General features: G+C 41.2%; 1 protein-coding gene and 1 long non-coding RNA gene across 5 annotated transcripts in view; one reads left to right on the top strand and one right to left on the bottom strand.

The window, feature by feature from the left end:
- The window catches only part of ELMO1 (engulfment and cell motility 1), a 459394-nt gene that overhangs the window by 303177 nt on the left and 128504 nt on the right, over positions 1-27713 (bottom strand). For all 3 annotated transcript variants that reach the window (XM_045005400.1, XM_045005399.1, XM_045005401.1), the window contains exons 5-7: positions 24811-24861; positions 15252-15421; positions 1287-1322 (exon numbers count right to left, since the gene is read on the bottom strand). In XM_045005400.1, coding sequence (XP_044861335.1) covers positions 1287-1322; positions 15252-15421; positions 24811-24861 — 257 coding nt within the window. The remainder of the gene's footprint in view (positions 1-1286; positions 1323-15251; positions 15422-24810; positions 24862-27713) is intronic.
- On the top strand, positions 4439-25477 carry LOC123363881. 2 transcript variants are annotated; one of them, XR_006576929.1, is made up of 4 exons: positions 4489-4567; positions 22529-22672; positions 23895-24011; positions 25330-25477. It is a non-coding gene; the product is annotated as an uncharacterized LOC123363881 (long non-coding RNA). The 2 variants fall into 2 exon arrangements; XR_006576928.1 differs by lacking the exon at positions 22529-22672 and having other exon boundaries at positions 4439-4567.

Below are 27713 nucleotides of genomic sequence, written 5' to 3'. Positions count from 1 at the left end.
AACTTGTTTCTCTTAGGGTACGTCTTCACTACCCGCCGGATCGGCGGGTAGCAATCGATTTCTCGGAGTTCGATATATCGTGTCTCATCTAGGCGTGATATATCGAACCCCGAACGCGCTCCCGTCGACTCCGGAACTCCACCGGAGTGAGTGGCGATAGCAGAGTCGACGGGGGAGCAGCGGACGTCGATCCCGCGCCGTGAGGACAGGTAAGTAATTCGAGCTAAGGTACTTCGACTTCAGCTACGCTATTCACGTAGCTGAAGTTGCGTACCTTAGATCGACACCCCCCCCAGTGTAACCAGGCCTTAGCAATTGGCTGAACAAGAAGTAGGACTGAATGGACTTGTAGGCGCTGAAGTTTTACATTGTTTTATTTTTGAGTGCACTTATGTAACAAAAAAAAATCTACATTTCTAAGTTACACTTTCATGATAAAGAGATTGCACTACAGTACTTATATGAGGTGAACTGAAAAATAGTTTCTTTTGTTTATCATTTTTACAGTGCAAGTATTTGTAATAAAAATAATAATATAAAGTAAGCACTGTGCACTTCATATTCTGTGTTGTAATAGAAATCAATATATTTGAAAATGCAGAAAAACATCCAAAATATTTAATAGATTTCAATTGGTATTCTATTTGTTAACAGTACAATTAATTGCGATTAATTTTTTTAATCACAATTAATTTTTTTGAGTTAATCGCATGAGTTAACTGCGATTAATTGACAGCCCTACTTTAAACACAAACAGTCCCATTTGAAGTATTGGGGCAACACATGAGATTGAGATAAGCATTTAACCAAGGCATATATTATGTTGCAGTTTTCCTTTAAGCTGTTATCAAAATCCCACTGGTTTTATCATTACATTAGACTACCAGAAATTTAAACTGGAATGATTATCAATCTTAATTTTATTCCACCAACATCAAAAAGCAAAAGCACTCACTAACTATTAATAATCACACAAGCCACAGACTTAAAAAGAACAAAAGGGAAGTTGCTTGCTCAAATTAAAATAGCCTTGCTGTAGGAAACAGTGAGAGCCCCCTCACCACAGTTTTAGTATAGTTATAGAAAAGAAGCATCCATTGCACAAGCAAAGCAAAAAAAAAAAAAAAAATCTTTGACAGGTAACATCAAAGAGCAGGAAATAGAGGTTGAGGAGCTGTTGAAGCAATAAACGCAGATGTACTTAAATATAAGATTAGAAGGAAGGCCTGGAATCAATCATGCAAAAAGAAGAAGTGTGCAAGATGATGATCCAATCAGGTTCTTACCAGGGCTTCATTATCTTCTGCAATTTCTGATAGCGTCTGTAAAATTTAAAAACTTCCATGTGAGGAGATATATTTTAATACAAAAAAGGACAAGTTTAATAACATTCAGGGATTGACACATAGTATAAATGGCAATAAATTACTGGCACTTATTCAGAAAGGGAATAGTTCAATATTTGGTGAAGGAAAGGGCTTTGGTTAATTCAGAATACCTTTTAATTATCTAGCCTGAGTACTTGTTTTAAGAAGGAAAGAAAAAGGAAAAAGTTTCCAATGAAAAAATAAATTGAGCATAGATCCTTTAGATCCTATTTATCTTTTCATTAGGAGTGCCTGGACAGCCTAAATTACTGTGCATAGTCTTATAGGTTTCTTTGATACATAAAGAGTTCATGATAATAATACACTTGAGACATCTTCTGTCTTAAGGTTGCTATAACATGAAGTCAGTTCTCAGAAAACTAATTTCTTTTACTCCCTGTCTACATTACAAACAAAACTCAATCATAGAAGACATGGCTAAAAATTTTGGTGTAGATGAGAGGTAACTGGGTTGAAATCCTGAACAGCCCAGGACATAATCCTGGCCCTGCAGAAGTAATTAGCAAAACTCCCATTGACTTCAGTGAGGCCAGGATTTCATCCTAGGTTTTTAAACATGGCTACAAGACATGGTGAGGTCATGTCTACACAACAGCTTTAAGCCACATGGGAATTAGTTTCTCTGAGTTATAGCTGTAGTATGTGGGCACAGACTAAAGGTGGGTCCGTGCTTCAAATGTAGGTTCAAATTCCACACACCTAAATTTATAGGTATCCAGATCCAGGATGCTGGATTAACCCATTTGAGGAAAGGAGGACCCAGCTGCGAAAAATGTAATATGGGTTCAGATTCCAAAAGTCTGTCATCAGGGGGTTTCAGTTTTTGCCAAGCTCTAATTCTAACCTTCATGATAACATCACCCCTGTAACAACTTCCAAAACGCTTGGTGCCTATTTGTGGAGGGTGGTTTATGTACCACAGCCAAGAGGGTTTTGTTTAGACATTTCCTATTTTTTCGGAGACATGCAATACTGCGCAGCATTAGTGAACCAGAAATTATGGCATCATATTACTATATTTAGGAAACTGCAAGCTGAATATTAAGTGGAGGGAAGAGGGAAAAGATAATAAGGAACATTTCAAAGTCACGGTCCACTAATCATGATTTGCAAATCATCATCCCAGTAATAACCAGCTCCAGAAGTGCTGATTATGCCACTAAGCAAGCTAAGGTAAAGAAGTTATGAATGGTGAGATTGGCATCCAAAAAAATAATAATCCTCACTGAATCCAAAGAGCAAATTCGCCTTCTTCACCCCAGCTATATTCCCAAATCTTGTATGCCAATTGTTATAGAGAACTCTTAATATTTGCAGATCTCACTACCCTATCTTTTTAATCCTTTCTATCCTTTCTCTGGGGGTAACTTTGATTTGATATAACAATGTTCTCCAACATTTGTATATGGATATACCATATCAAAAGGTCTGAATTAGTCCAAGGTACTTGGTCAACCAGTTCTGTTGGCCTTACAGTGCATTCACAACTTATTCTACAGTCATCCTCTAGGATAAGGAAGGCAATTTTCTATGATGAAATGGACCAGTTATTCACATGGGGCCAAACTTGCACCGTTACCTATTGATTAAAAAAAAATACAGTGAAGTCAAATTTATGTCATAAGGGGTGTTAGTTGGGTCACGATTGGGACCATGGTCATCTGCTACTTTTCCGCTTCTTCTGATGAATGCTAACATCCTAAGTGCTTTCAACCAAACACTATCCAGTTCCATGCAGTAATATTTGGAACTTCAGTAAGGGGAGCTTTGATGATATACGCAGCAATAATGCAGGATTACCTCACCTTCTTCTACATCCTAATTTGGAAGCGTATGCTTTCTCTACATAAACAGTATGCTGTACGCTCTACACATACTGCATCAGCGTGTTGATTGTCATATACCATTTTTATATTATATCATCTCACAAGTCCAACATATAAAACATGATATTTACATAACATTCATGTACAATTTTTCTTCTATGCCGTTTCCCCATTTCAGTCACTCGGGTAAGTGGCTCTGGGGGAAGAGTGAAAATTGAGTGCCTTCTTGAGATAGCTCACGCTCTGTTCCAAGCAGGGCACTGCAGGAGAAATACTTTGAGACACTTATATTAAAGAGTTACATCTTAGAGCAGTGTTTCCCACACAGTTGGTCCTGTCTCACCGTCTGGCCATGGGAAGGGTTTAGGTAGGTCATGTGTCCCAGTGGCACTCCCGTCCACCTGCACTCTTACTTCCCCTGGGCAGTCACATAGAGAGTGGGATCCAGGCAGCAGCAGTGCAAAGGAAGTACCTCCAGATCCCACTCTCACATCCCTTGGGCAGCAGCATCCCAGAAGAAGCAGCTGGAGCCAGCAAATGGACAATCAGCAGGGAGTACTGAGCATCACTTCTCCATTTATAAGATCTCTCTAGATACTCATACGACTCTCATCAGTATCTGAGCACCTTCCAACTGTTTAAAAACAACAAGTGTCTCTCCTGATTTTCTTCCTTCTGGTTTTGTTCGGGGGGAGGGGGGTGTTAAGACAAATGTGTTTTGCATTTAGTTCTGAAAGAGGTGAGGGTCATTCTCATCTGTTGAGGGAGTGAGTGCCATCATTGAGATACTGTTCCTGTTAAAGTTCTCTCCCCAACATGATTCCACCTACTGCTCACCAGTTTCATCGTTCTAGTAGATTGTATCTCTGGTGGCAACTCATGGTTATGGAGAGTGGGGTGGCCTAATGTGGAGGAGTCAGAAAGAAGATTCTGGATTACTGTATCAAAGGTGTCCTCCATGTGGATGTTGGAAGTCTACCATAATAATTAGTTTTGTGAACTTCATCACCATGTCAGACCGCATCTCTATCAATTCCTCTGGGAAGGCTTTCATGTTTCAGTGTTTGTAGAGAAGTCTGAATTTGGAATTCCTAACAATCTATGGGTACACCTCGCTACCATTACCAAGGGAAATGGAGTTCCTGAGGTGATGGAAAACCTTTCTGTCGGTGTAGGAAGAATCTACACTATGGCACTACTATGACATAGCTATGGCATCATAGTGTAGGATTCCTGTTTGAGAGAAATCTTCCTGCTTTTCAGCCTGGATGGGAAGAGAATGGCTACTACACTCAGAAGTTTGTTCTCCCTAGATATGGCCATGTGGTGGACCGAGGATCCTGGAGAGTTGAGGTAAGCCAAAACTATCAGTCAGCCAGGTTTCTGTAATGACTCACTTGATCTGGTCTGCATCACTGATAAAGTCACATATGGCAAAGATCTTATTGATCAGGAAGGGGATGAGGTCCTGATATTTGTCTTTTCTGGGTATGTGCTGTTTGCTGCTTGCACTGGAATGGATAGTAATAATGCTGTATTCATACCTCACAGGAGGGTTGTGAGGGTAAATTAATTAATGTTTGTGAAGGACTCATAGTATACTGATGAGCAGATAAGATAGATAGATAGATAGATAGATAGATAGATAGATAGATAGATAGATAGATAGATAGATTTATCTATCTATCTATCTATCATACCAGTTTCCATAAAGGAAAAAACTCAAAGTGAATGCCAACATAATGTAAAAGAGCGAATAATGAAAGGTTACTGGTTTAGACATTCTGCTACCACAATATGTTCAGTGTTTGGCCTCGAAGGAACTTTGTGATAAATTTCTGGCCGAATCCCAAAAAAACAGCAGTTCCATTTGGAATTCCCCAACCCACACAAATTTAATTCTTGCTGAAAGTGCATTGTAATATATGCCAAGAGCAGCTTCCAGCTGAGACAAACTTAGCACAGCTCCTACTGGGTCAACTGCCTTTTGGCTCACATGGTAAGATTGCTGCCTATGAATCAAAAAAAGAGTCCTAGTCTGAGGGCTTTTCTACACTTGAAACACTCCAGCTGTGCTGCTGTACTGCTTCAGTGTAGACCTACCTACACCAACGGGAGAGGTTCTCCTATTGGCTGTCTACACAGGGGGTTAGGTCAGTTTATGTCGCCGGGCCGGGGGGGGGGGGATTTTTCACACCCCTGAACAACACAGCTGGATTGACCTAACTCTTTACTGTAGATCAGGCCTCAGATGAGGTAATCTACAAGACACACAAATGCTTCATCTACGCTAAGGAGTTTTTGTGAAAATTCCACACCACGGGTAATGCCAGTGCAGCTCTATTGGTGTTAGCAATATAAAGAGGGCTAAAACAGACACGTCTCCCGTGGCTGACAGGGCTTCTACACACTACCACTTATGTCAATACAATTTATGTCGCTCAGGGGTGTGAATAAGCCACCCCCCCCCGAGCGACGTAAGTTACACCAACCTAAGCACCGGTGTGGAAAGTGCTATGTCGGCAGGAGAGCTTCTCCAGCCAACATTGCTACCACCTCTCGCAGAGGTGGCTTTATTGTGCCAACGAGGCACCTCTCCAGTCAGCATAGAGCATTTTTACCAGACATGCTACAGCAGCACAGCTGCTTCTGGTGTACACTAGCCCTCAGTGTTTTTAAACACCGTATGTCTAAACATGCTCGCCTCAGAGCAGGTTTAAACGACACTGGGTTAATCGCACCAGGCAGGGAACACGGGACTAGCAGCTTCATCTACAGCAGTGGTCTCCAACGCAGTGCCTGTGGGCGCCATGGCACCCACCGGGGCATTTATGTGTGCCCGCCTAGTGCCCAGCAGGGGAGAGAAGCCGCGGCCCCGTGCCTGCCGGGGACAAAGAACTCCAGGGCTGCAGGCTACGGGCGCCAGCGTTCTCTGTCCCCGGCAAGGGTGGGGCTGCGGCTTCTCTCCGGCTTCTCCGGGGCTGCAGGCGCCAGTGTTCTCTGTCCCTGGCAGGCGCCGGGCCGTGGCTTTTCTCTGGCTTCGAAGCTGCGGCCCTGCCTCTGCCAGGGACAGAGAACTCTGGGGCTGCAGGCTGCGGGTGCCAGTGTTCTCAGTCCCCGGCAGGCGCGGGGCCGCGGCTTAAGCCAGAGAGAAACCGTGGCCCCGCATCTGCCGGGGACAGAGAACTCTGGGGCTGCAGGCTTCATTCTATGTTAAAGTAAGAATAATAAATATATTTGGAACAGCAGTTCAACAATGTTTTACTTTTTAAAAATACATAATATGAAAACTGTTTTTACAAAATAAATATCATAAACTCCTTAATTTTTCTTACAGGTAGATAAAAAAGAGCAAATTCACACGGTAAAGTGAAAGAGTAATTGCCGAATATTTTAATTAATACCTTTTACATGTAAAATTACCCTGAGGGGTGAAAACATTATTTAAATATGATGTTATTCATATTATTTAATGTACAAATACAAAATAAGCCTTGAAAAATTGTTGGCGCCCGCCACACTCTTCTGAAAATATGCATGTGCTACTGGCCACTAAAAGATTGGGGACCACTGCTCTACAGTCTGGCTCCAAGTTTGTGGAAAGCCAATGTTAGGGCAAATGGAAATTTTTCACAAATGTTCCCTCATGTAGGCAATAGAGCAAGTTCAGCTACTGGATAGATGAAGCATCTGCTAAACCAAATGTAGTCTCTAGATGGATTTTCAGGCATAACATTAGGATATCTGCATTTTGGACATCAGACACCATTTAAATTCAAGGGGATAATTAACTGCATTTCAGAAATGTTTCTTGCTCTGCTAACTCTTACCATTTTTTTTAAACATATGGCAAGATGTTTTTAGTGGCCACAACATCCCAGTTCCCGGAAAAAGCCTCCACCACATACAAAACAAATGATACTCAAGAAACCTATGCAACATGAAATACTGTTGCCTAGCAGCCCCAAAACCAATGAAAAATATTTAAGTAAGTGGGGAGCGGGGGGTTGTTTGTACCAATTCCTGTTTAATATCATACTCACAATTTGATTACACTCTGATCGGGGGTCAAACTAAGTAATAATTTGATGTTTGCAAAAAAAAAAAAAAAAGACTACTATAACAGCAGCACTTCCACACTCATAAATGCCAAACATCTTCAGATGCCAACCAGCCATGCCTGCGGAAAATTGCAAATCCTGTGATTTTAAACTGGTCTAATCATTTTCCTCAAATTTTAAGTTTCATGCTAAGAAACAGCCTGTTTTTCTATTTCTCATTGTGAGGAGTGTTCAGAAATTTAAAGCCACTGCACTGGTTCCCTTTTCACGCTGCTTTACAGAAACTTGTCTCTTGCACACACAAAAAAAGAGCAAAAGTACAAAGTGCCTACCTTCCCCCGCCAATTCACCTCAACGAGGCGTGAATATCAACACTTAGCTGGGGCCATTTAAATGCTAATGTTTTTAAGTATGGACAAGGTAAGAAAAACAACACTGAAGTCTATCCTGGGATCTACATGGCTACAACTACACTGCACACAATTACACTGAAGTCAAGGCATTTAATAGAAAAGCACGATTTTCGGTGCTCTTCCGCCCCTTTTTTCAGGATGTGCTCTTTGCTGACTCAGTCTTTAAAGTGGGCTTTTCCTGTTGCATACAATGCCTAGGTTGGAAAGACACCAGGAAATAAAAAGGAAAAATTCCAAGCATGAAGCAACCTGGGAAGTAAAAAACAATCCAGACAAAAACACTTTCCTGGTTTGTAGCAATTGTAGATGTAAAATGGGCACCTGGTTCTTTTTATTTTTCTTTTCTTCCACTACTACACCCCTATCATCGGGTGGGCAGAGGGGAGGGGAGGACGGGGGCGGGCTGGATTTTGTGGTTTCCTTTGTGAGCAGAATGGACCAGCAGCGTAGAAAGCACTTTTTTTCTCCAGTGTTGCCAAACAACATAATCAAATCATAATTCTGTCCGGCAGTTTAGATGGAATTGAACCATGTGTTACCAAATCATGCTCTCACTTGGACTTTGCAGGGCTTTAAGGATTAAAACAAGATTTGGTTCCATTTATATTGCAAGACGTGTTTTAACTGTGTTTGGAGATTCCTATGTTGAAAGTAGCAAAGAATCCTGTGGCACCTTATAGACTAACAGACGTTTTGCAGCATGAGCTTTCGTGGGTGAATGCCACTTCGTCGGATGCAAGAGTGGAAATTTCCAGGGGCAGGTAAATATAAGAGAGCAAGAAGCAAGCTAGAGATAACGAGGTTAGATCAATCAGGGGGGATGAGGCCCTGTTCTAGCAGTTGAGGTGTGAAAACCAAGGGAGGAGAAACTGGTTCTGTAGTTGGCAAGCCATTCACAGTCTTTGTTTAATCCTAAACTGATGGTGTCAAATTTGCAAATGAACTGAAGCTCAGCAGTTTCTCTTAGGGCTTGGCTACACTTACAAATTTGCAGCGCTGCAGCAGGGTGTGAAAACACACCCTCTGCAGCGCTGCAAATTGCGGCGCTACAAAGCGCCAGTGTAGTCAGAGCCCCAGCGCTGGGAGCCGCGCTCCCAGCGCTGTCCGTTATTCCCCACAGGGATGTGGAGTACGGACAGCGCTGGGAGAGTTTTCTCCCAGCGCTGGTGCTTTGACTACACTTAGCGCTTCAAAGCGCTGCCGCGGCAGCGCTTTGAAGTGTAAGTGTAGCCAAAGCCTTAGAAGTCTGGTCCTAAAGTTTTTTTGCTGGAGGATGGCCACCTTAAGATCTGCTATTGTGTGGCCAGGGAGGTTGAAGTGTTCTCCTACAGGTTTTTGTATATTGCCATTCCTAATATCTGATTTGTGTCCATTTATCCTTTTCCTTAGAGACTGTCCAGTTTGGCCGATGTACATAGCAGAAGGGCATTGCTGGCATATGATGGCATATATTACATTGGTGGATGTGCAGGTGAATGAACCGGTGATGGTGTGGCTGATCTGGTTAGGTCCTGTGATGGTGTCGCTGGTGTAGATATGTGGGCAGAGTTGGCATCGAGGTTTGTTGCATGGATTGGTTCCTGAGCTAGAGTTACTATGGTGCGGTGTGCAGTTACTGGTGAGAATATGCTTCAGATTGTCAGGTTGTCTGTGGGCAAGGACTGGCCTGCCACCCAAGGCCTGTGAAAGTGTGAGATCATTGTCCAGGATGGGTTGTAGATCCCTGATGATGCGTTGGAGGGGCTTTAGCTGAGGACTGTATGTGATGGCCAGTGGAGTCCTGTTGGTTTCTTTCTTGGGTTTGTCTTGCAGGACTCCAAAACGTCTGTTAGTCTATAAGGTGCCACAGGATTCTTTGCTGCTTTTACAGAACCAGACTAACACAGCTACCTCTCTAATATGTTGAAAGTGTGTCACCTGACAGATTTTATAACAAATGTAAGACTTTTACTTGCTGCTTTGGCTCAGCTGTCTTTTGTGGCACATTGTGGATGATCATTCACCAAAGAGGGTAAGAACAGGAAAAATCCTATACTGATAATTTTTATATAGTTTTCCACTGGTCTTGTACATAATACCACGTGAAAAGTGAGCTAAGAGGTATAATTTAGCCCGGTCTTCCCCTAAACTAGGTCTTGAACAATATGATCTGTATAATTTGTGCTTAATAGATGCATGATTGTCACATAGCTGCCAATGCTGTAGCTGCATGAAGAGTATGTCTGACTTGCTCGTTGGAAGATTTCTCTCTTTTTAAAAAAAGCAACAACATGAATAACAATTTAGAAATCAATTCAGATTAATCTGGTATGGCTGCATTTGTGATTTCCAACAGGAAAAAGGCATAATTCCTCTAATGCAGAAATTAAAGCAACTTTCCTCCTCTTCCCTCCCACAAACCAAATACATCCCTATTCATGCAGGCCAGGTCTACATTACAAAGTTTTGCTGGCATAGCTATGTCAGTCAGGGGTGTGATCTCTGACCAGCATAGCTGTGTTGGCAAGAGCCCTAGTGCAGATGCAGTGATATCATAATAAAAAGTTTTGCTGATAGAGGCTTATTTCACGCGGGGGGTGCTGGCTGGAATAAGCTATAATAGCAAAAGCACAAATAAGCCACAGTGTAAGCCACATCCACACTAGGAGCTCTTTGCCAGTATAATAAGCCAGTAGAGCTATGTTAGCAAAGCGCTGCTAGAGTAGACCTGGCCCTAGATGCAACAATAAATTAAACTTAGTTGCTGTCATCCTTATCCTATCACCCAGCTATGTTGTGAGCATGTTCCCTGGAAAAGTCATTTAACTCAGAAATACTCCCTGTTCTCAATAGCAATGGAAAATGCTTTAGAACTATGCTGTTAACACAGTTGTTTCTAGCACAAAAGCAGGGTGGCCAACAGCAAGCATGCAAAAATCATACATCTGGCCTCCAAAATCATGAGATTTATTTTAAAATCTCATGGTTTTAAAGCCATAATAAAAATGGGGTTCTTTTTATTTGCCTTCTGACTTTTCAGCCTTTTCAAAAGAGCTAAAAAAAAAATTTTTTTTTTTTTAAATATGAAAGCTGATTCCAGGAGCTGGAGCTTTAAGAAAAAAACACTAAATATCATGAGATTTATTATAAAGCAGGAGAACTGGCAACACCAATGCTATTTGCTAAAATACTGATTCTGGGCTAGATTATGGGATATAGTAGCCCAGGGAGGGGGGAGAGGGTTGTGGGTGGGAGACCATACCCCAGAAGGTGCAGCAAGGAGACTGTGCCTGGCTAAGGCACAATCTCTTTCAGACAATTCTGCTTCTGTTTCCCCGACTATAGGCGTGCATATTTTGCACCAGCCATTAGGGCAGCTCAGAGCTGGGCGGGGGCAGGAAATTGTTGCATGTCTTGCTTAGGGTGACCAGATGTCCCGATTTTATAGGGACAGTCCTGATTTTTGGGTCTTTTTCTTATATAGGCTCCTATTACCCCCCCAACCCCGTCCCGATTTTTCACATTTGCTATCTGGTCACCCTAGTCCCTTCCCTCTTTTCAGTGTCTTCTTCCCTGAGGGTGAACAGGAACAAGTAGTCTCTTGACCCTATATGTCAATTCCTGTGCATAAAGATCAGGAAATCTACCTGCACATCCCTCTGTGGCCAAGCACAACCTGGGTTTCTTGCGCAAGATAATGTAGTAATAAACCTACTAAGAAATGCTATATACTAGATGGAAACAGCTCATTTTAAACCCCGCCAATAACCTTCTCTAGTATATGAAGAGTCTGAAGTAGGGTGACCAGCTGTCCCAATTTTATAGGGACAGTCCCGATTTTTGAGTCTTTCTCTTATATAGGCTCCTATTACCCCCCACCCCCGTCCCGATTTTTCACTTTTGCTGTCTGGTCACCCTAGTCTGAAGTCACTTCTTGTGTATGCATGTGTGCAGTCCTTTTTGTGTATAGAGACCAAAGTCCTAGAGATGACTCGATACCAGGAAGCCTAGTGTTGGTAATCAGCACTTACTTGTTGTGCGGGGTATGAAGTACCCACTTTTACAGTCCATCTGCATCTTAAAAGCAAATACAAAAACACTTTCCAATTTCTTGATTTTGTTTAGTAAAAATAAACAACGTGCAGCATACTCAGAAAGCCTGAAAGAGAAGCAAGCTGAGCATTCTTACTGGAGCATAAGCACTTTGCCAGCTGCATCAATTAACCTCAGTGTGATGGACACAAGCAGTTTCTAGACTTGCTATCACGCCACAGCTACTGTAAAAAATATTGGTATTGACCAGATACACTTGCAGCTTCATTAGGGCCCTGTCCACACTAAGATCAGACTGCTGCTAGCGACAATATTTTAATCTCAGCACACACAGCTCCTACGGCCCTTTTATTCCAAATGGTGTAGTGGTCAGGGAGGAGAACTTGACAGAATTATGGTAATTACACAGTATGAAATTAAAAAAAAAATAGAGGAAGTTACAAAACTCTCCTGAACGTTTACTATCCAGTCTCCATTCACCAGAGAGTATGTAGCAAAATGGTCATTTTCATTTTCTTGAACCAATGCACTGTATACATGCAGTGTAAATAACATGTTGGGATATAAGTGGGAGACACTGATAACTCCTGTCAATGATTTTTATTTTAATTACACCAGATTAGCAAGACATGTACGGATACCTGGAAAATCCAGGGGTATCCTAGTCAGTAAAACATGCAATCAGAATTATCACTGAAGTAATGGAATGAAGGACAAACAAGCCAGGTATAAATGGTGCAGGACTCCTCATTGGCAAAAGTGGCATAAACTCCAGAGCTTCACTGTGCCTGTCTGCTGAAGGTTAACAAGGGCTTTTTCTTCACCACAGATGGGCTTGTCTACACTGGCAATTTACAGCGCTGCAACTTTCTCACTCAGGGGTGTGAAAAAACACACCCCGGGGCGCAGCAAGTTTCAGCGCTGTAAAGCACCAGTGTAGACAGTGCACCAGCAGTGGGAGCCGCGCTCCCAGCACTAGTAGCTATGCCCCTTGTTGAGGTGGGGTTTTTTTAGAGCTCTCCCAGCGCTCTGCCGCGACCACACTAGCCACGTTAAAGCACTGTCGCGGCAGCGCTTTAGCGTTGCCAGTGTAGACTAGCCCAAAGTTAGCTCGAGGTATAACTTGAGCATTGCCTCTAACTTGAGTTTCATCCACACACAAAACACTAACTCTAGTATGGTGGTGCTTTAAACTAGAGCTGGCTGATCCATCAGGGGATGTAGTCTAAAGCTCAAGTTAGCACAACTCATCAGCTACTAGCACAACTACCCTATAGCGTGGATGCAAGTGAGCTTTACTTGAACAACCCTAGTCCTCCAATGCCTTCCCATAATTCCCCCAGACAAGATCTCCCACAATTCACTGGAAATGTATTCCTAGAAGTCTTAGTGCCACACGCGAGTGAGTGGTGCACTAGCATAGACACGGGACCTCAAGTGTGATTTTGCAGTGAGGCTGCTCTCACTCAAGCTAGACTAACTCAAGAACGTGTAACTCAAGTTAACTCTGCAGTGAAGATTGATCATCAGACTCACAATGAAGATCAAGACGGTCAAGATTAAAGCAGAACAGAATAGCGTAAGAGAGACCAGGAGAAAGAGTGCATATGTGTGTTAGGTTCAGAATTTGCCCTTTCCACTTTCACCAAAACTCTAAATTCAGGTTTTCTATTCTTGTGGCTATTAGGCATGAGCTTACCAAGGATTTACTGTATAAAATGACACAGTATAAAACTTGAACAAGATGCACTGTGCAGTGCAGATGTCCTTGCTCCACAATTACTTTGACCTAACCAAACTTTAAAAGCAAAATCAGACTGTAATCACTCCAGTCACCACTGCAAATTGCAGAGGCTCCGATGAGCTAAACAAGGAGGAAGCATACAGTGAGCAGTTGTAGGCCAACAACAAGTGAATCCATTGGAAACTCTTTGGTCCTGATTCTCTGCTCTGGCACACCAGTTTTAGGGTTTGCCTACACTGGGTATTTTTGCACCAGTGTACCTGCATTGATAGAGCTACCCTGTTGCAAAACTCTAGTGTAGACATGATGCACCAGTAAAAGAGTGGCTTAGTGCAGCTTATCCCTGTTTGAAAGCCCTGTCAAAGAAAGCCACTTTTTATATCGGTGTAGTAGATCTACACAAATGCCCAGCCTACACACAGAGACAAGGTGGATGAGGTAATATCTTTAATTAGGCCAACTTGTGAGAGAGACAAGCTTTTGAGATTACACAGAGCTCCGTATAAGCTTGAAAGCTTGTCTCTCTCACCAACAGAGCTTAGTCCAATAAAAGATATTACCTCACCCACCATTTCTCTCTAATATCCTGGGACCAGCACAGCTGCAATAACATTGCATGCAGCCTGCATATACACACACTTGAGCTTATTTAACTAAGAGTATGTGAGGGGACACTTAAATCAATTTAAACCTGGCTTATATTGATTTAGCTTAATTTGGTCACTAACCAACAAAAGCCGAAGCAATATTAGCCAATTTAACAAAAAATTATTGAAAAGTTATTTTAATTAAACCAGTACAGCTTGTGTGTATAGATCAGCCTAGGGTTTGTTCTACTGTATGTACATCAGTGTGTAAATCTCTAGTATAGACAAGTCCTTATGCCAGTGTAAAACTATTGTGAGGGAGTACAGAATCAAACCCTTTGTATCACTAGCTGGATTGCAAGCAGTAATCTAAAATATCCACATAGGTACCCTTCACGGTATCTGATAGAGTGACAGCAAAGCACTATCTGTAAACAGCACCTTTCACCCAAGGATCTCAAAAGCCCGTTGCAAATAGAAACTATTAAAGCACTATTTAACAGTGTGATGCACCAGCTGGTGGGGGGGGGGGGTCTATTTTGCACAAACTTCCAATAACTGCCTCAATCCTATGCCCATGAAGTTAATATCAGAACTCTCAGTTACTTTAATGGAACAGGATAAAGCCACTTCACACTGGTAAAAATGGCTGACATTTTCCAAAAGAGTGTAAGGCAGTCAGGTGCCTAACTCCTACTGACTTGTAAAAATTTTTGAAAATCCCTTAAAAAATCCCATCAAAAATTAAACTAAAATTAAAGACATAAAATTAAAGAAAACAAAAGGAGGTGGATTTTTTTTACATTGTATTAAAAAGTATAAATTTAAAAAAACAGTTATCAGTTGCCACTATTTTTAACAGGAACCTTAGGACCAAAAGTTTAACAAATGAAGCTTGTTATTTCAGGGCAATGAAGACCATGTTGATTCCTGGGCTTTGTGGCACAGAAGTGACTTGTGACTTCCTAAGATTTCCTTTTCCCTCTGGGAAAACAACACATTTCTACAAGGTTTCATGTGATTGCACAGATATTGTTTTAGTAGCAGAGGACTGTTCAGACACTGCTTTTCATTTTCTTATGTTCATTTAGTTTTAGGAAGTGAGCAGTGTTTACTAATATTTCAAGCTAAAATAGTGTGTATGAGAGAGAGCCACAAAACTGGTGGAAACAAATGTTACAGTTCGAACAAAATACTTACTCTGTGCCACTTTCAACCATCTGCGTTAGGAGAGAGATACCATCTAGATTTATAAACTCCTGGGCAAACGTAACATCCCGTGAGTAACTGGCTAAGTCTTTCAGTGCTTCTAACTTGGCATCCATACTAGAAGACTGGATCCTCTCGTGGAGCTGCTGTGCATTTTGAGCCTCACCAGAGACAAAAGAGAAAAAAAAAACATTAAAAAAAACTCCTCAAACTCTTAGTTATAAATGTAATGTGTAAATGATATACTGGGGCTCCAAATTTCTCCAAACGGAACAGATTATTATTTGTATTGCACTAGCACCCAAGAGCCCAGTCTTGGACCAGTATCCCTTTGTGCTGGGCACTGTAAAGAAACAAACAAACACTGAACAAAAAAAACGACAGTCCGTGTCCTAAAAAGCTTATGTACCCTTAATATGAAGTGTGACCCAAACAATAAAACTACCCCAGAGAGCAAAGTACATAAACGTAGTTTCTTTATAATTAGGACAACAGTTTTTTTCAATCTAAATTTACTCCATTCAACGCACTCTTCCATCACCCTTAAACAAATATATATTATCCTACTCCAGATCTTATGCAGAGCGCACATGGTACTGATTTCTGTTTCCTTCGCTCCTTTCCCTACCTTTTTTCTTTTGCTTTTTCTCAGTTTTATTTCCATAGTATTTGTATTTCCAAAGAACATGGGAATGATTTCCTCCTAAACTATATGATGTTATCACACATACATCATCTTATTCACTCAACTGAATCACATATTAAAAATATCCTGCCCATCAATGTTTAGCTCTCTGATGAGAAATAATGTGAAATCTGACAGGAACAGAAAAAATAAAGAGCTAAAGGGATTTTTTTAAATTAAATTGTCCAGAAGCCATGTAAATCTGTTTTGCATAGTTAAGCAAATACTTTAAAATACATTAATCCCACATTTTCAGACAATGCTCCCAGAATAACAATTACCTGGATACAATGTCCAAAAGCTTCAGCTAATAGCTAACCAATCTTTCTGCTATTGATAGAGCCTTCCCTGCTGTACTCAGAGGCTTGTAAAATTCAATTTCCTCCAACACACTTATGTGCACTGACTGAAGCGTGAATCTGAAGCAGTAGAGCATTAGGAAACTGAATTAGTGGTAAGGCCTGGCACAGTCACTCTCTTTGATATTATATTTGCACTAGGGAAAGCTGAATTTGTTCTATCTGACAATTTCTTTGCTATGTAATAATTATTCTACACCTGCAAGGACAATGGCTTTTCAGTAGGTGCTGTGAATATCCAGGATTGAATGTATAAGTGAATATTTTTAAACCAGGAGAGATCGGAAATAATAAAAACCAATATGTACTTTATAAATAACCTTCTATTCATTAATTTCAGAATGCTTGATAAACATTAATAAATTAAACCTCCCAACATCCCCCTCCCCCCCCCCCGGAGGTAAGGAAGGATCATTTTCCTCCTTTTTACAGATGAGTAAATGAAGGCACACAGAGGTTAAGTGACAGGTTCCGGAGTGGTAGCCGTGTTAGTCTGTATCAGCAAAAACAACGAGGAATCCTTGTGGCACCTTAGAAACTAACAAATGTATTTGGGCATAAGCTTTCATGGGCTAAAACCCACTTCATTAGATGCATGGAGTGGCTAAATAGACCCCCAGTGGATCGATCACCACAGCGTTGATCCACAGTAAGTGTAGACAGACCCTTAGCTACAGTGCTTAGGGGTGTGCAAAACTCACACCTCTGGGTACTGCAGTTATGCCAACCTAAACCCCTGACACAGACTGGCTAAGCTGACAGACGCATTCTTCCATTGACCTAGCTACCGTTGCTTGGGGAAGTGGAGTTACTACAGTGATGGAAATACCCCGATGCACTACAGAGTTACAGCAGCACACCTCTGCAACCGTGGCAATGCTACAGTAACTCCCATAATGTAGATAAGCCCTCAGTCTCCGTGACTGTTACCTCTGGGAAGGATGACTAGCTGCCAGCATGGAAGTTTTGCAAAACATTAATATTTCTCAGAACAAATTTAACCTCCATGAGTTGTTACCCACTCTAGAATGGACATTTTGGAAGGTCTTCAAAAGTACTACGTCAGCTCAGCTGAAGTCACTTTGAAAATGGTTTCAAGGACATCATTAAGCATGTTACTGAAACAAACAACCCTCAAAATCTATTTAGAAGACCTTCACTACTGCTGTGCAAAGAAAGTCACAGACTAGGATGTTAGGGTCCCATCTACATAGATATAACCAACACATTTGACAAGGATCATTAAAGGCAGTTACAAGACAGGACGGTTGGTTGTGTGAATGGGGCTAGATGTTGTCGTAACTGTGCTTTAGTAAGAGTGGAGATCTAGGCTAATAGTCCATCTACACTGCAAAACTACTATGTTGGGGGATCACATGGTAACTTGATAATGTCCTGACCATGTTTTTTTATGACAGTTTGGTCTTGCCTGTGTGGATAGGACCAAAAACAGTTACAGAAATTTGCTGCAGCCTCATAAAGGCCAAGTTTTGCCACTGACTACAGTGGGGTCAAGATTTCACCCACGGCTGTAATAGTTCTATAACATGGTTGCAATATAGTTTTGGTCCTTTCTACACAGGCTAGCTAAATGATGTAACCTAGCTATGATAGAATAGTACTTAAACTCAGTTTTGCCTCTGTAGATGGGAACTTACTCATGTCCTCGACTACATTTGTCTACACCAATGTTAATGCTATACCAGCAGTAGTGCCAGGGCCGGCTCCAGGCACCAGCTTAGCAAGCAGGTTCTTGGGGTGGCCACTCCAGAGAGGGGCGGCACGTCCAGGTATTCGGCGGCAATTCGGCGGAGGGTCCCTCACTCCCACTAGGAGCAAAGGACCTCCCGCTGAATTGCCGCAGATCACGATCGTGGCTTCTTTTTTTTATTATTTTTTTGGGCTGCTTGGGACGGCAAAACAACTGGAGCCAGCCCTGAGTAGTGCAACAGCAAAAGATTTCCTGAAAAATGAACGTGGACAAGGCTTAATAGGACAAAGGTCAAAGTTTCTAGGCACTGGTGCCTATGGTATGTAAAGCAACCCCCTGGAAGTCTGTGCATCCAGAAACCTGCATTATTTCTGCCATCTGATTAGAGAAGAACTGGTACAGGCAGATAAGATCTTGATTAGAAAATAAAGAAATATTTTTCTTAGCAAAAATATTGGTAATTGTCTCATATGGCATCTGGCCAAATGTAATGATGGCTATTGGCATTACGTGCCACATGGATAAAATATTGCTGCACTAAATAACATGTAGTCCTCAAAAATCTTCTAGTTCTTGTTGCCATAGTGCTCATATGTGCTCTTACAGAATACACGGTCTTGCTGAACAATGCATTAAAATGACACCCAGATGATGCATGCTGATTGGTTACCAGGGTGTTCTTTTAATGATTTATAATTCATCAGTGGATGGACAGTAGAGAGCATTTATCATTAAAGAACAGTAAAGCTGGCTGCCACATGTCTGTTCTTATTAAAATATGATCCAGGTAGGAATAAAAAATAAAACCCTTTTGAGAAATATGATGAGGGGAATTGGCCAGAACACTGCTGTTCCAATAAAGTAAGGATTGTATTAAAAGCTCTCCAGTTTAGAAAAGGAGGAAGCGGAGGAGGAGAACAGGAAGCTTGTAAAATGCACTCCGTCAAAGCTGGAGTATTTCAAAAGGCCCTCAAGAAGTCTAAAATATCTGTCTAGTCTTGTTGAAAGGACAGCCAGGATAGGTAGGCTGCAGTCCTTAAAAGCAGAGATAGCATGACAGGACTGTCAGCTTTAAAATAAAAAAGAAATGATCTTGGTGGAGTGTGCAGCCCCAAGTGGACTGATAACTGGGGGCAAGTTCACTCTTTTAGGGTGATGAACCAGAAGGGAAAAGTCCGAGTGTCTAGTAGTTAAGAATTTAAGGGAAAGATTTGGGAAGACTCAGGACCAGAAGAGTTATTGAGGTCATCTTGAAAGGAGTAACTAGGTGGGTGGAAGCCATGGGGAGACCTTTATGTCTGTGGGCTGCCTACCCATGTCAGAGCGCTGAGCCATAGTTGCATAGCATTAAGGCACCCAAAGTTACAGGGCAGGTGATGGTCTAGGTGAACCCCAAAATATCACAACATGATTTTTGAAGACATTCATGAAAAAAATGTGTTTGTATTTGCAGAAATGTTCAGAGAAAAGGATAATTATTGTAAATACTTGTGGGCACATGTATTTTCACAATGATACTTGTGCAAACGTGTATTTGCATGAGTATTCATGCTGGAAATGTTAATGCAGGCATCCTGAAAGCTATTTGCAGGTTCAGGAGTCATCCAGTCAGGTAGCCAAAAAAACAACCTCATGTGACAAAGGTGGCTAATCCCACATCACTAGTACAGGGATCAATAATTATGGTACAGTTCACAAGCAAAACATATGTTTGCATAAGCCATTAGTTTAATCATTTTGAACAAGATAATACACAGATGTCCAATACTGTTTGTGAATAATTAATTAACTGATACAGGGACTAGTCACTTAATTTGTGTGCTGCTAATATTTTACCTACCTCTAGTAAAGAACAGTCACTAGAATAAGGGTTTGCAGGATCTGGTATATAAAATATAGACATGAATGTTCACAAACAGTAGCAGATGCCATTCTGCTTACTGCATGGGAGGACAGAACTGTGCTTTAGGAATATTTTCACACTATACTATGATTATAACTCACTTATCCATCTACACACCCATCATAAGTACAAAAAAATCCCTGAATGGGCAATCCCAGACAAACTGACGTTTCACTCTCATATAAATTCACATAAAAAGATAAATGCTGGATAAGATACATAAGTTAATTCCATAGAAACATAACTGGGCACGGGGGAAAATGTGTCATGTAAAATGACAAAAATACTATATAGTGCATACCAAGATATTGAGGAAGATAACACGAGAGTCAAGATAAATAGGAAAGATAGAAAGATGAGAGCCAAGATAATATGAGAGAAATTCAATCTATACTCAAGTATCCTAGGAGACAGAGTGTGTGTTGTAAAGAGGCGGCAAGGGGAAGCATTGTTTAGGGAAAAAACAGTCCTCAGAGAATAACGAGACATGAACTTTGCAAACAGATCTGAAGAAACAAAGAGACAGGTCAAATTCCCAACAGATCTGACAATTCACATTCACAAAGTTCCAACTCAGTGAAATTTCAAATAGGCAAGTCATAAATCTCTAAAGGAAACCGTTTATAAGGAATTTAGCAATGTGCCAGTAATTGCTGCATTGCAAAAGTGATGCTATAATGATTTAGAGAAAAAAAGCCAAAGTCTAAAAAAGAACAAGTACTCTAAATCTGTGATAATTAAAAGAAAACACACTTTACTTATACTTAGGGTTTCGGATTTAATTTAGAAAGAAAAAAACAACCCTCACTGTCTCACTTTCAAGTGTTTCTGGCTGTAGGGGATAAAAATCAGAAACTCACACCTGGAAGTGAAAGCATTGTGTAAGGGTGGGCATTTGCCCATGGAAATGAAGGTTACTTACCTGTAACTGGAGGTTCTTCGAGATGTGTGATCCGTACCTGTATTCCACACGTGGATACGCATGAGCACCATGTGCCTGAGTCCAGAATTTCTTTCAAGCAATGTCCATTGGTCTACACACATGTTGTAGGTTTCTTCATGCTCCCATCTGAGGGCATAAAGGGTGGTGCTGGCCAACATCTCTCCAGTTTCCCATTCTTACTGCAGTGTACCCAGTCCACAGCAGAGGGGACAGAGGGTGGGTAGTGGAATACAGATAGGGACCACGCATCTCAAAGAACTTCCAGTTTCAGATAAGTTGTGATGTGCATTCCGGATGTAAGAAATTAACAAGTAGTTGTCAAACTGGGGGTGGGTTCAGTGAAACAGAAGTGATAGCTGAAGGTAGCACTGCTGTCCCCACAGCCGTATCCACAGTTGAGATTGTACCATGATATAATGTCTCATGAAGGTATGCAAAGAGCTCCACGTAGCTGCCCTACATATTCTGGTCTGAGTATGTCTCTGAAAGATGCAGCTGAAGTAGCTTGCCCCCCTGGTGGAATGAGCCTTTATCCCTTTGGGGATGGTTGGGAGGATGCCAACTAGTTGGTAACAAAAGGTGATGCAACCCAAGATCCATTTAGAAAATCTCTGCACGGATATATATTGACCTCTTGATCATTCTGCTATGGAAACAAATAGTTTAGGTGTCTTCTAATCTCCTTTGTTCTTTGCAGATAAAATGCCAAAGCCCTCTGGAAGACTAGAGAATGCAGTCTTCTTTCTTCTTCCAAGGCATGTGATTTAGGAAAAAAATACAAGTCATTGGATGACCTGACTCAACTGAAATACAAAAACTACCTTGGATATGAATCTGGCATGGAGGTGTAGTGAGACCTTTTCTTGATAAAAGTTGAGCCAACCATAAGTACTCCCAGTTCACTGACTCTTCTTGCCTATGTTATAGCTATCAGAAAGGCAACCTCCAGGCACAGACGTGTCCTAGAGCATATAGTCAGCGACTCAAAGGGAGTCTTAGTGAAAGATGATAGAACAAAATTGAGATCCCACTGAGATACAAACTTCACCACTGGTGGAAAGGTTCTGAGAATGCTCTTCAAAAATATAGTTGTGACAGGGTGTGTCAAGATCATACAGTTATCCACTGGAGGATGGAAAGTGCTGATTGCTGCTAAATGAACCTGCAGGGAACTCAACGCACGATCCAAAGATTTATGAGTGAGTGGATACTCTAAGATATCAGGGATTCCAGCAGATTCCAGAGACAAATTGTGTTGATGAGCCCAAGTGGAGAAACACTTCCATTTAGCTGAGTAACAGCTTCTTGGCCAGTTCACAGTGCCCCAAGGTCAAACATATTTAATGAATGTTCTCTTAAATAGGGGCTTCTTAAACGTTTTAATGGAATGACCACATCCTAAATTCAGTCTTGTTGACTTGCATCTCACCCTGCCCATCCACTATTAAATGGCTGACTTCCCTTTCCATTTACAATAGCATGCCATTCTGGTGACAGCTAATAATTCCGTAACGGTAAAGCAAGTTTATGAAAGCATTAGTGTATTTTTAGCTGTATGTAGCATACGGGTTTTGTCCATTCTGCAAAATTACACAGCTTACAATTTGCTTTTCACAGTGTCTCATCCACAAGTTCTGTTTACACAGCTTACAATTTGCTTTTCACAGTGTCTCATCCACAAGTTCTGTTGTTCTCAGCTGGAAACAAGGAGGAAGGACAGATATGTGGCTAGCCAGTTTCCCGGGGCAAACAACATGGGATCAGTGGGTCCCAAGCCCACAGATTGGAAACCTCTGCTCTATCTACCTTAGGTACTTTTTTGGTGCCCATTATTGTTGTACCTAGAGAACAAAGATTTTCTTCTAGCATGCATACATGGAAAGGACTATTAATCTGTAAATTCTGAAGACTACAAAAATGCCATTCATTAGCAACACCCCAATCCTTTAAAAAGGTCCCCCAAACCACAGCCACAGTTTTAAAAGAAATGTAAACATTTGAGAATAAAACACTGGAAATGGGTTAAAAAAAAAAGCGAATGCTGGAAACTAAAAGGTACCGTGGCTCCAACATGGAGTTGATGGCATGGGTACTTTTTGAGGAATTATGCAAGGGGGTTGTGTGGTACTCTTTGCTGACACATCAACACAGATTTTGCTTGGTTTTATGGGATTACAATTTTAGGCAACAGGAATGTCAGGTCCCCCTTTTCAGTGGGATCAATGTGGATTGGTGCTTGTGGATCGATGTGGATTGGTTTTCCCTGAAAACCACAGAGATTGGGAGGTGTTGAGGAAGTCCCCACCTCGCCTCTTCCTGAGGCATCCCAGGAACGGGGGTTAGATTCACAGGGAAGCCTGAGCCAGCCTATGAGACCAGGTAGCTTCCTAGGTATTAGGTTGTCCTGGGTTGCAGGCCATAATACAGCTTGAAAGTAATCCAGGCTTTGAGAAGGCCTTGCTCTTAAACTGTTGTTAAGCTTTGGGAATGTGATACTCTGGAGTTGAGCATGAAAAAAAGAAGGCATGTGACGGAGAGAGTACCTACTGCCTTCTCCCTTTTTACTGCTGCTGGACAGGTCACCTTGTGAGAGGTTATGCTCTCATGGAACAAATAAAGTTCCATTCGCTTGCCCCAAAATTCCAGATGTCTGTCTGTGTCCTTACTGGGCCCTTCAATTCCCTATTTCTACCCCAACATATCTGCAACTTTGCTATCTGCACGCCCAGTGTCTGGTAACTGCAAACATCAAGTTGGGTGGGGTGGGTGTGAACTGAGAGGTCTGCATGAGTTGGTGAATTACCAATAAGATACGGAGCTTTTCATTTTTTTACTACAGCTTAGAATCCAGACTAGATTTCCCTTACCTGAAAGTTACTAAGCAGTTCAGTGGCCTATGTGAAATAAATTATTGGTCTTGGTCCAGGTCCTAATAAGACAGGTGTTCACATCACAAAGCTTCCTCAGTAACTGGCACCCCTTTTGGCAGCCACATCAGAAGCCAAGGATTGAATAGACCTTTTTCATCCCTAGATTTGATCCCATCAGAACAGAGTTGTGGTTGTTTAAAGGAGATACTTTGCCTGGGAACTGTAATTTCCAGAATACCACATTGAATCTGCCGTGGCTACCATGACCAGACAAACTCAGGTAAGCTGTTTTAGTAAGATAGTGCATTGGTGATGCAGGATGGAGAGAGTTCTATTGCTGATACCCATGCTGCGGATAAACGGAGGCTTTCAATATGTGGCAGTATAGCTGAGAGCCCAAAAATGGGTCATGATGGGGATCTGGTGGGTCCCACCCACCAGCTGAAAGGGATTGGGATAAAAAAATGCAAAATCTCATGGTCACTAGGAACCTGAGGAGGAGGTAAGAAGGAGCAGTTCACTTAGTCCTCCTCTGTCTCCCACTTCTGTCATCCCAACCCTACCACATGCCTTTAACCCAAACATAGTAGAGCTCTCCCCATCCTGTCCTCCATCCTCCCTTCCAGCTCTGAACTCTGGAGCAGAGACAGTTTCTCTGATGGAGGTATTGGTGCCATCTTAACAGACTGGAAGCTGTGACACCTTGGAGATGAGTGCTGTGTAAATGAGGGAATGGGAGGAGAGGAGGGAGAAGAGGGATTAGACAGAAGTACCCAGCAGCACCAACCTAATCCACAAGCCCCACACCCAGCAATACCAGCCCTCCTCCAAATAAGTGAAAACCCTTCAAATCCCACAATCCTTTGTAGTTGGACTGTGGGATACAGTAGATCATGGGCAACATTTTACACCACTTTGAGAGTCACAGACCCCAAAAAATAGAGAACCACTAATTCTCAGTCCCTTCCATGAGCTTCCAAATTCACTACAAGAAAAAAATTCATAGTAATCACCTCAACCAAACCATCATTATGGGAAACTGAAAAAGTTTAAGGAGAGCGAACAGAATGGTAACTTACTGGAGAGGTTGTTAATCGAAGGATCGCTCCATTTTTAATTTCATTGCGATTCTGAAAGAGAAAATCCAAAAAGGTTTTATTCCCTCTAATTACAATCAGCTCACATAAAAGGTGCAACATGCACAGGATAGAATGCAACATTAAACCAGCAACAATGCTTTGTCTGTTTAAGTGGGTGAATGCCTCCCCACTGCATAGTACGGTAAGATACACGATTTCCCCCCTTTTTATGCAAACTACCCATTGTTCAAGCAAGAAATACAAATATATATATTGTTCATATGGATTTTTAACAGATTTGAACCATTTTAAGAATGCCTTCATATATTGCAGAATTTAACTACCATTGGCAATTTCTAAATATTTCTTTGAAATATACTATAATAGACATAAATAACTGCCAGTAATGTCTGGCTCTAATCTTGTGCTGCATAGCTGAGGAGTTTGTAAGATTGCTGAAACCTATCATTAAACATCTGCAGCATTTAAATGTTATCCCACTGGCTCTTCATTTTCTAGAACAAGAACATGCTGACAAGCCACTGGAACCAGCCACTGAGCTCTGCCATCACTATTTTGCACCCACCCTCCAACAAAGATGCTGAAGGGTTAATAAGTCAAACTCCATCACTAATGTTTGCAAATTCAAATATACCACAAGTCATTTCTCACATAGTTGGCAGAAAGAGAAGGGATAAGATATTTTCTTTTGGGTAAGCTCATATAAAATGTTAAATTAAACTAAGATGCCTGCAGGAAGCTAAGAATCTCATAACAGATTTTGAAAGAGTATAGGTTAAGCCAATCTCCTGTCCAACAATCCTCTTAAAAAAGAGATTCTAAAGCCCAAGGCTGCCTATGAAGTATTACCAAACATATAACAGCACATTTGCCTATGTAGCACCTGACTCAAAGCTAAATTGATGTCAAACTCCCACTGTACTTCAGTGGCCTTTTGATGAGTCCCAAAGTCTCATTACTACCAGTATTTACCATGGTATTTTGTAACAAGCTTTGGGATACCTCCAGTGTAAACCCAAATTCTGTTAACACTTTTATGTTTTTCTAAAAGATATGCTCTAGTTCAAACCGGAATTATTTTTTTTTGGTAAATTCTATGGCCTAAATTATCACAGTGGTCACGTCTGACTTCAGAATCTGTTAATCTCTTACTTTGAGACACTGTTTTAACTTTTTTTAATGTTATATTTTAAATGTTTGTTTTTTAAAAAAATCCAGCAACGCATGATTAATCAATCTGAGGTAAGAGGTAAAACAGTGATCCTGAGTTATTATAACTTCAAAATGCAACCGTTTGATTGAAAAGAATAATAATATCATTTTATCTATTTCTTTTATGACAATACAGAGCACCAAAATGTAGAAAAGAGAAGAACATTACAAATTACTGCAGTGTGGAGTGTTCCAAAGGTTGAGGGCTGGGGAGGGTGGACCTTTTTTACCTTTTAAAAAAAAATAAAATCCCCAACTCTCCCCACCCCTATGCAGCTCAACAACAAAATAATATAAATAAGATGTATCCTGCTTGAAGCCACGGTAAGTTAACTGGTCACTAAATAAGGTCCAGTACATGGTTTCTCTCCTGGCATTCAGAGCCATTCATGAGACTGGCTCTAGCTATATCAGAGAGATCACATCTTCATCCACAACATAAATGCCAAACTAATTTCTTCAATGTTGCTTTCCCCACAGTAATATTTTCTCTCTCGCTCTCTTCTCTCTCTCACACACACACACACATAAACAAACATCCCTATTTCTTCTGCAGTCTTGGAATGGGAAGGTTAGGTTTGGGTGGGGGGGGAGGAGGGAAGATTATTCATGTTATTTCTAGTTCCAGGCTAGGTACTTGAAAGCTACTCAGATATTATGGTGTTGGGGCCACATAGGTTAAATAGATAGATTAGCTAAATATTTGCCTAAATAAATGTCAGCCCACATTATGTAGAGTTGTACAGAAAAAATGAACCATAATGCATAAGAAGTGCCAGGAGAGATTTTGTTTTGACCTTCCTGCCATGTTCATTTATCTAGCTGGGTCTATACTAAGATTTTCTGACCCCAAATTCTCAATAGGCGGTGGAAGTGGTAATGTAGACAAGGCTCAGACATTTTTTTTTATCACCAAGCCATCACACCGGTACTACAGCTTCCATCGGTTTTATCACTGTGAGCTGCTCTCATTGAGAATTAGCAGTCTATAAAATCCTTCTGTAGACAAAGATTTGAGGAAAAAAAATTATGCCCTTTTATTTGAATGCACCCAAAGCATAGTTTTCTAACACAGTAGGCTAGCAACACTTAAAAGGGGTTAGCTTCTCCCCAATCAAAAATCCAATTTTGTTTATCCATTCTAAATAATGACTTGAAGAGTCTGCAAGGAAACAATCTGTAAGCACACAATTAGACCAAGAGGATTTTCTACATTAACGGCATGGTGCAGTATTCAGTATGCCAGTTAATTTCAACAACGTTTATACACAGCTAATCTGCTCAGTGGTAGAGAGACTGTGTCTGGGGTTCTTATTCAGGATAACAGAATGTCATTTAAACAGAACATTTTGGATTCTGGCATTCATGTTCAGAATACAAGGGTCAATGTTATTTAGGGTAGGACATGCCATTATCATCTAGGATGTAAAAAGTCCATTTGTTTTCCAAGGTATTTGGAGAGCCCTCCCACCAATCTCTGTTTCACACAGACACAGCAGCTTCATAAAGAACACAATCAAGATGATGTCCTGTGTTAGAACAATAGCTTATTCCTGGGCAGTGGGGAGCCTACTTCAGAAGAATATGCTAAAGCACTTCAATATTCTACAGCAGCCAGTCAGATTCTTTAAAACAGTCACCGGACACTAGGTGACAGTGATGTCAGTGCC

Source organism: Mauremys mutica, chromosome 2, assembly GCF_020497125.1.
Source record: "Mauremys mutica isolate MM-2020 ecotype Southern chromosome 2, ASM2049712v1, whole genome shotgun sequence".
Classification (NCBI taxonomy): Eukaryota; Metazoa; Chordata; order Testudines; family Geoemydidae; genus Mauremys; species Mauremys mutica.
This window is presented reverse-complemented; position numbering and strand designations above follow the sequence as displayed.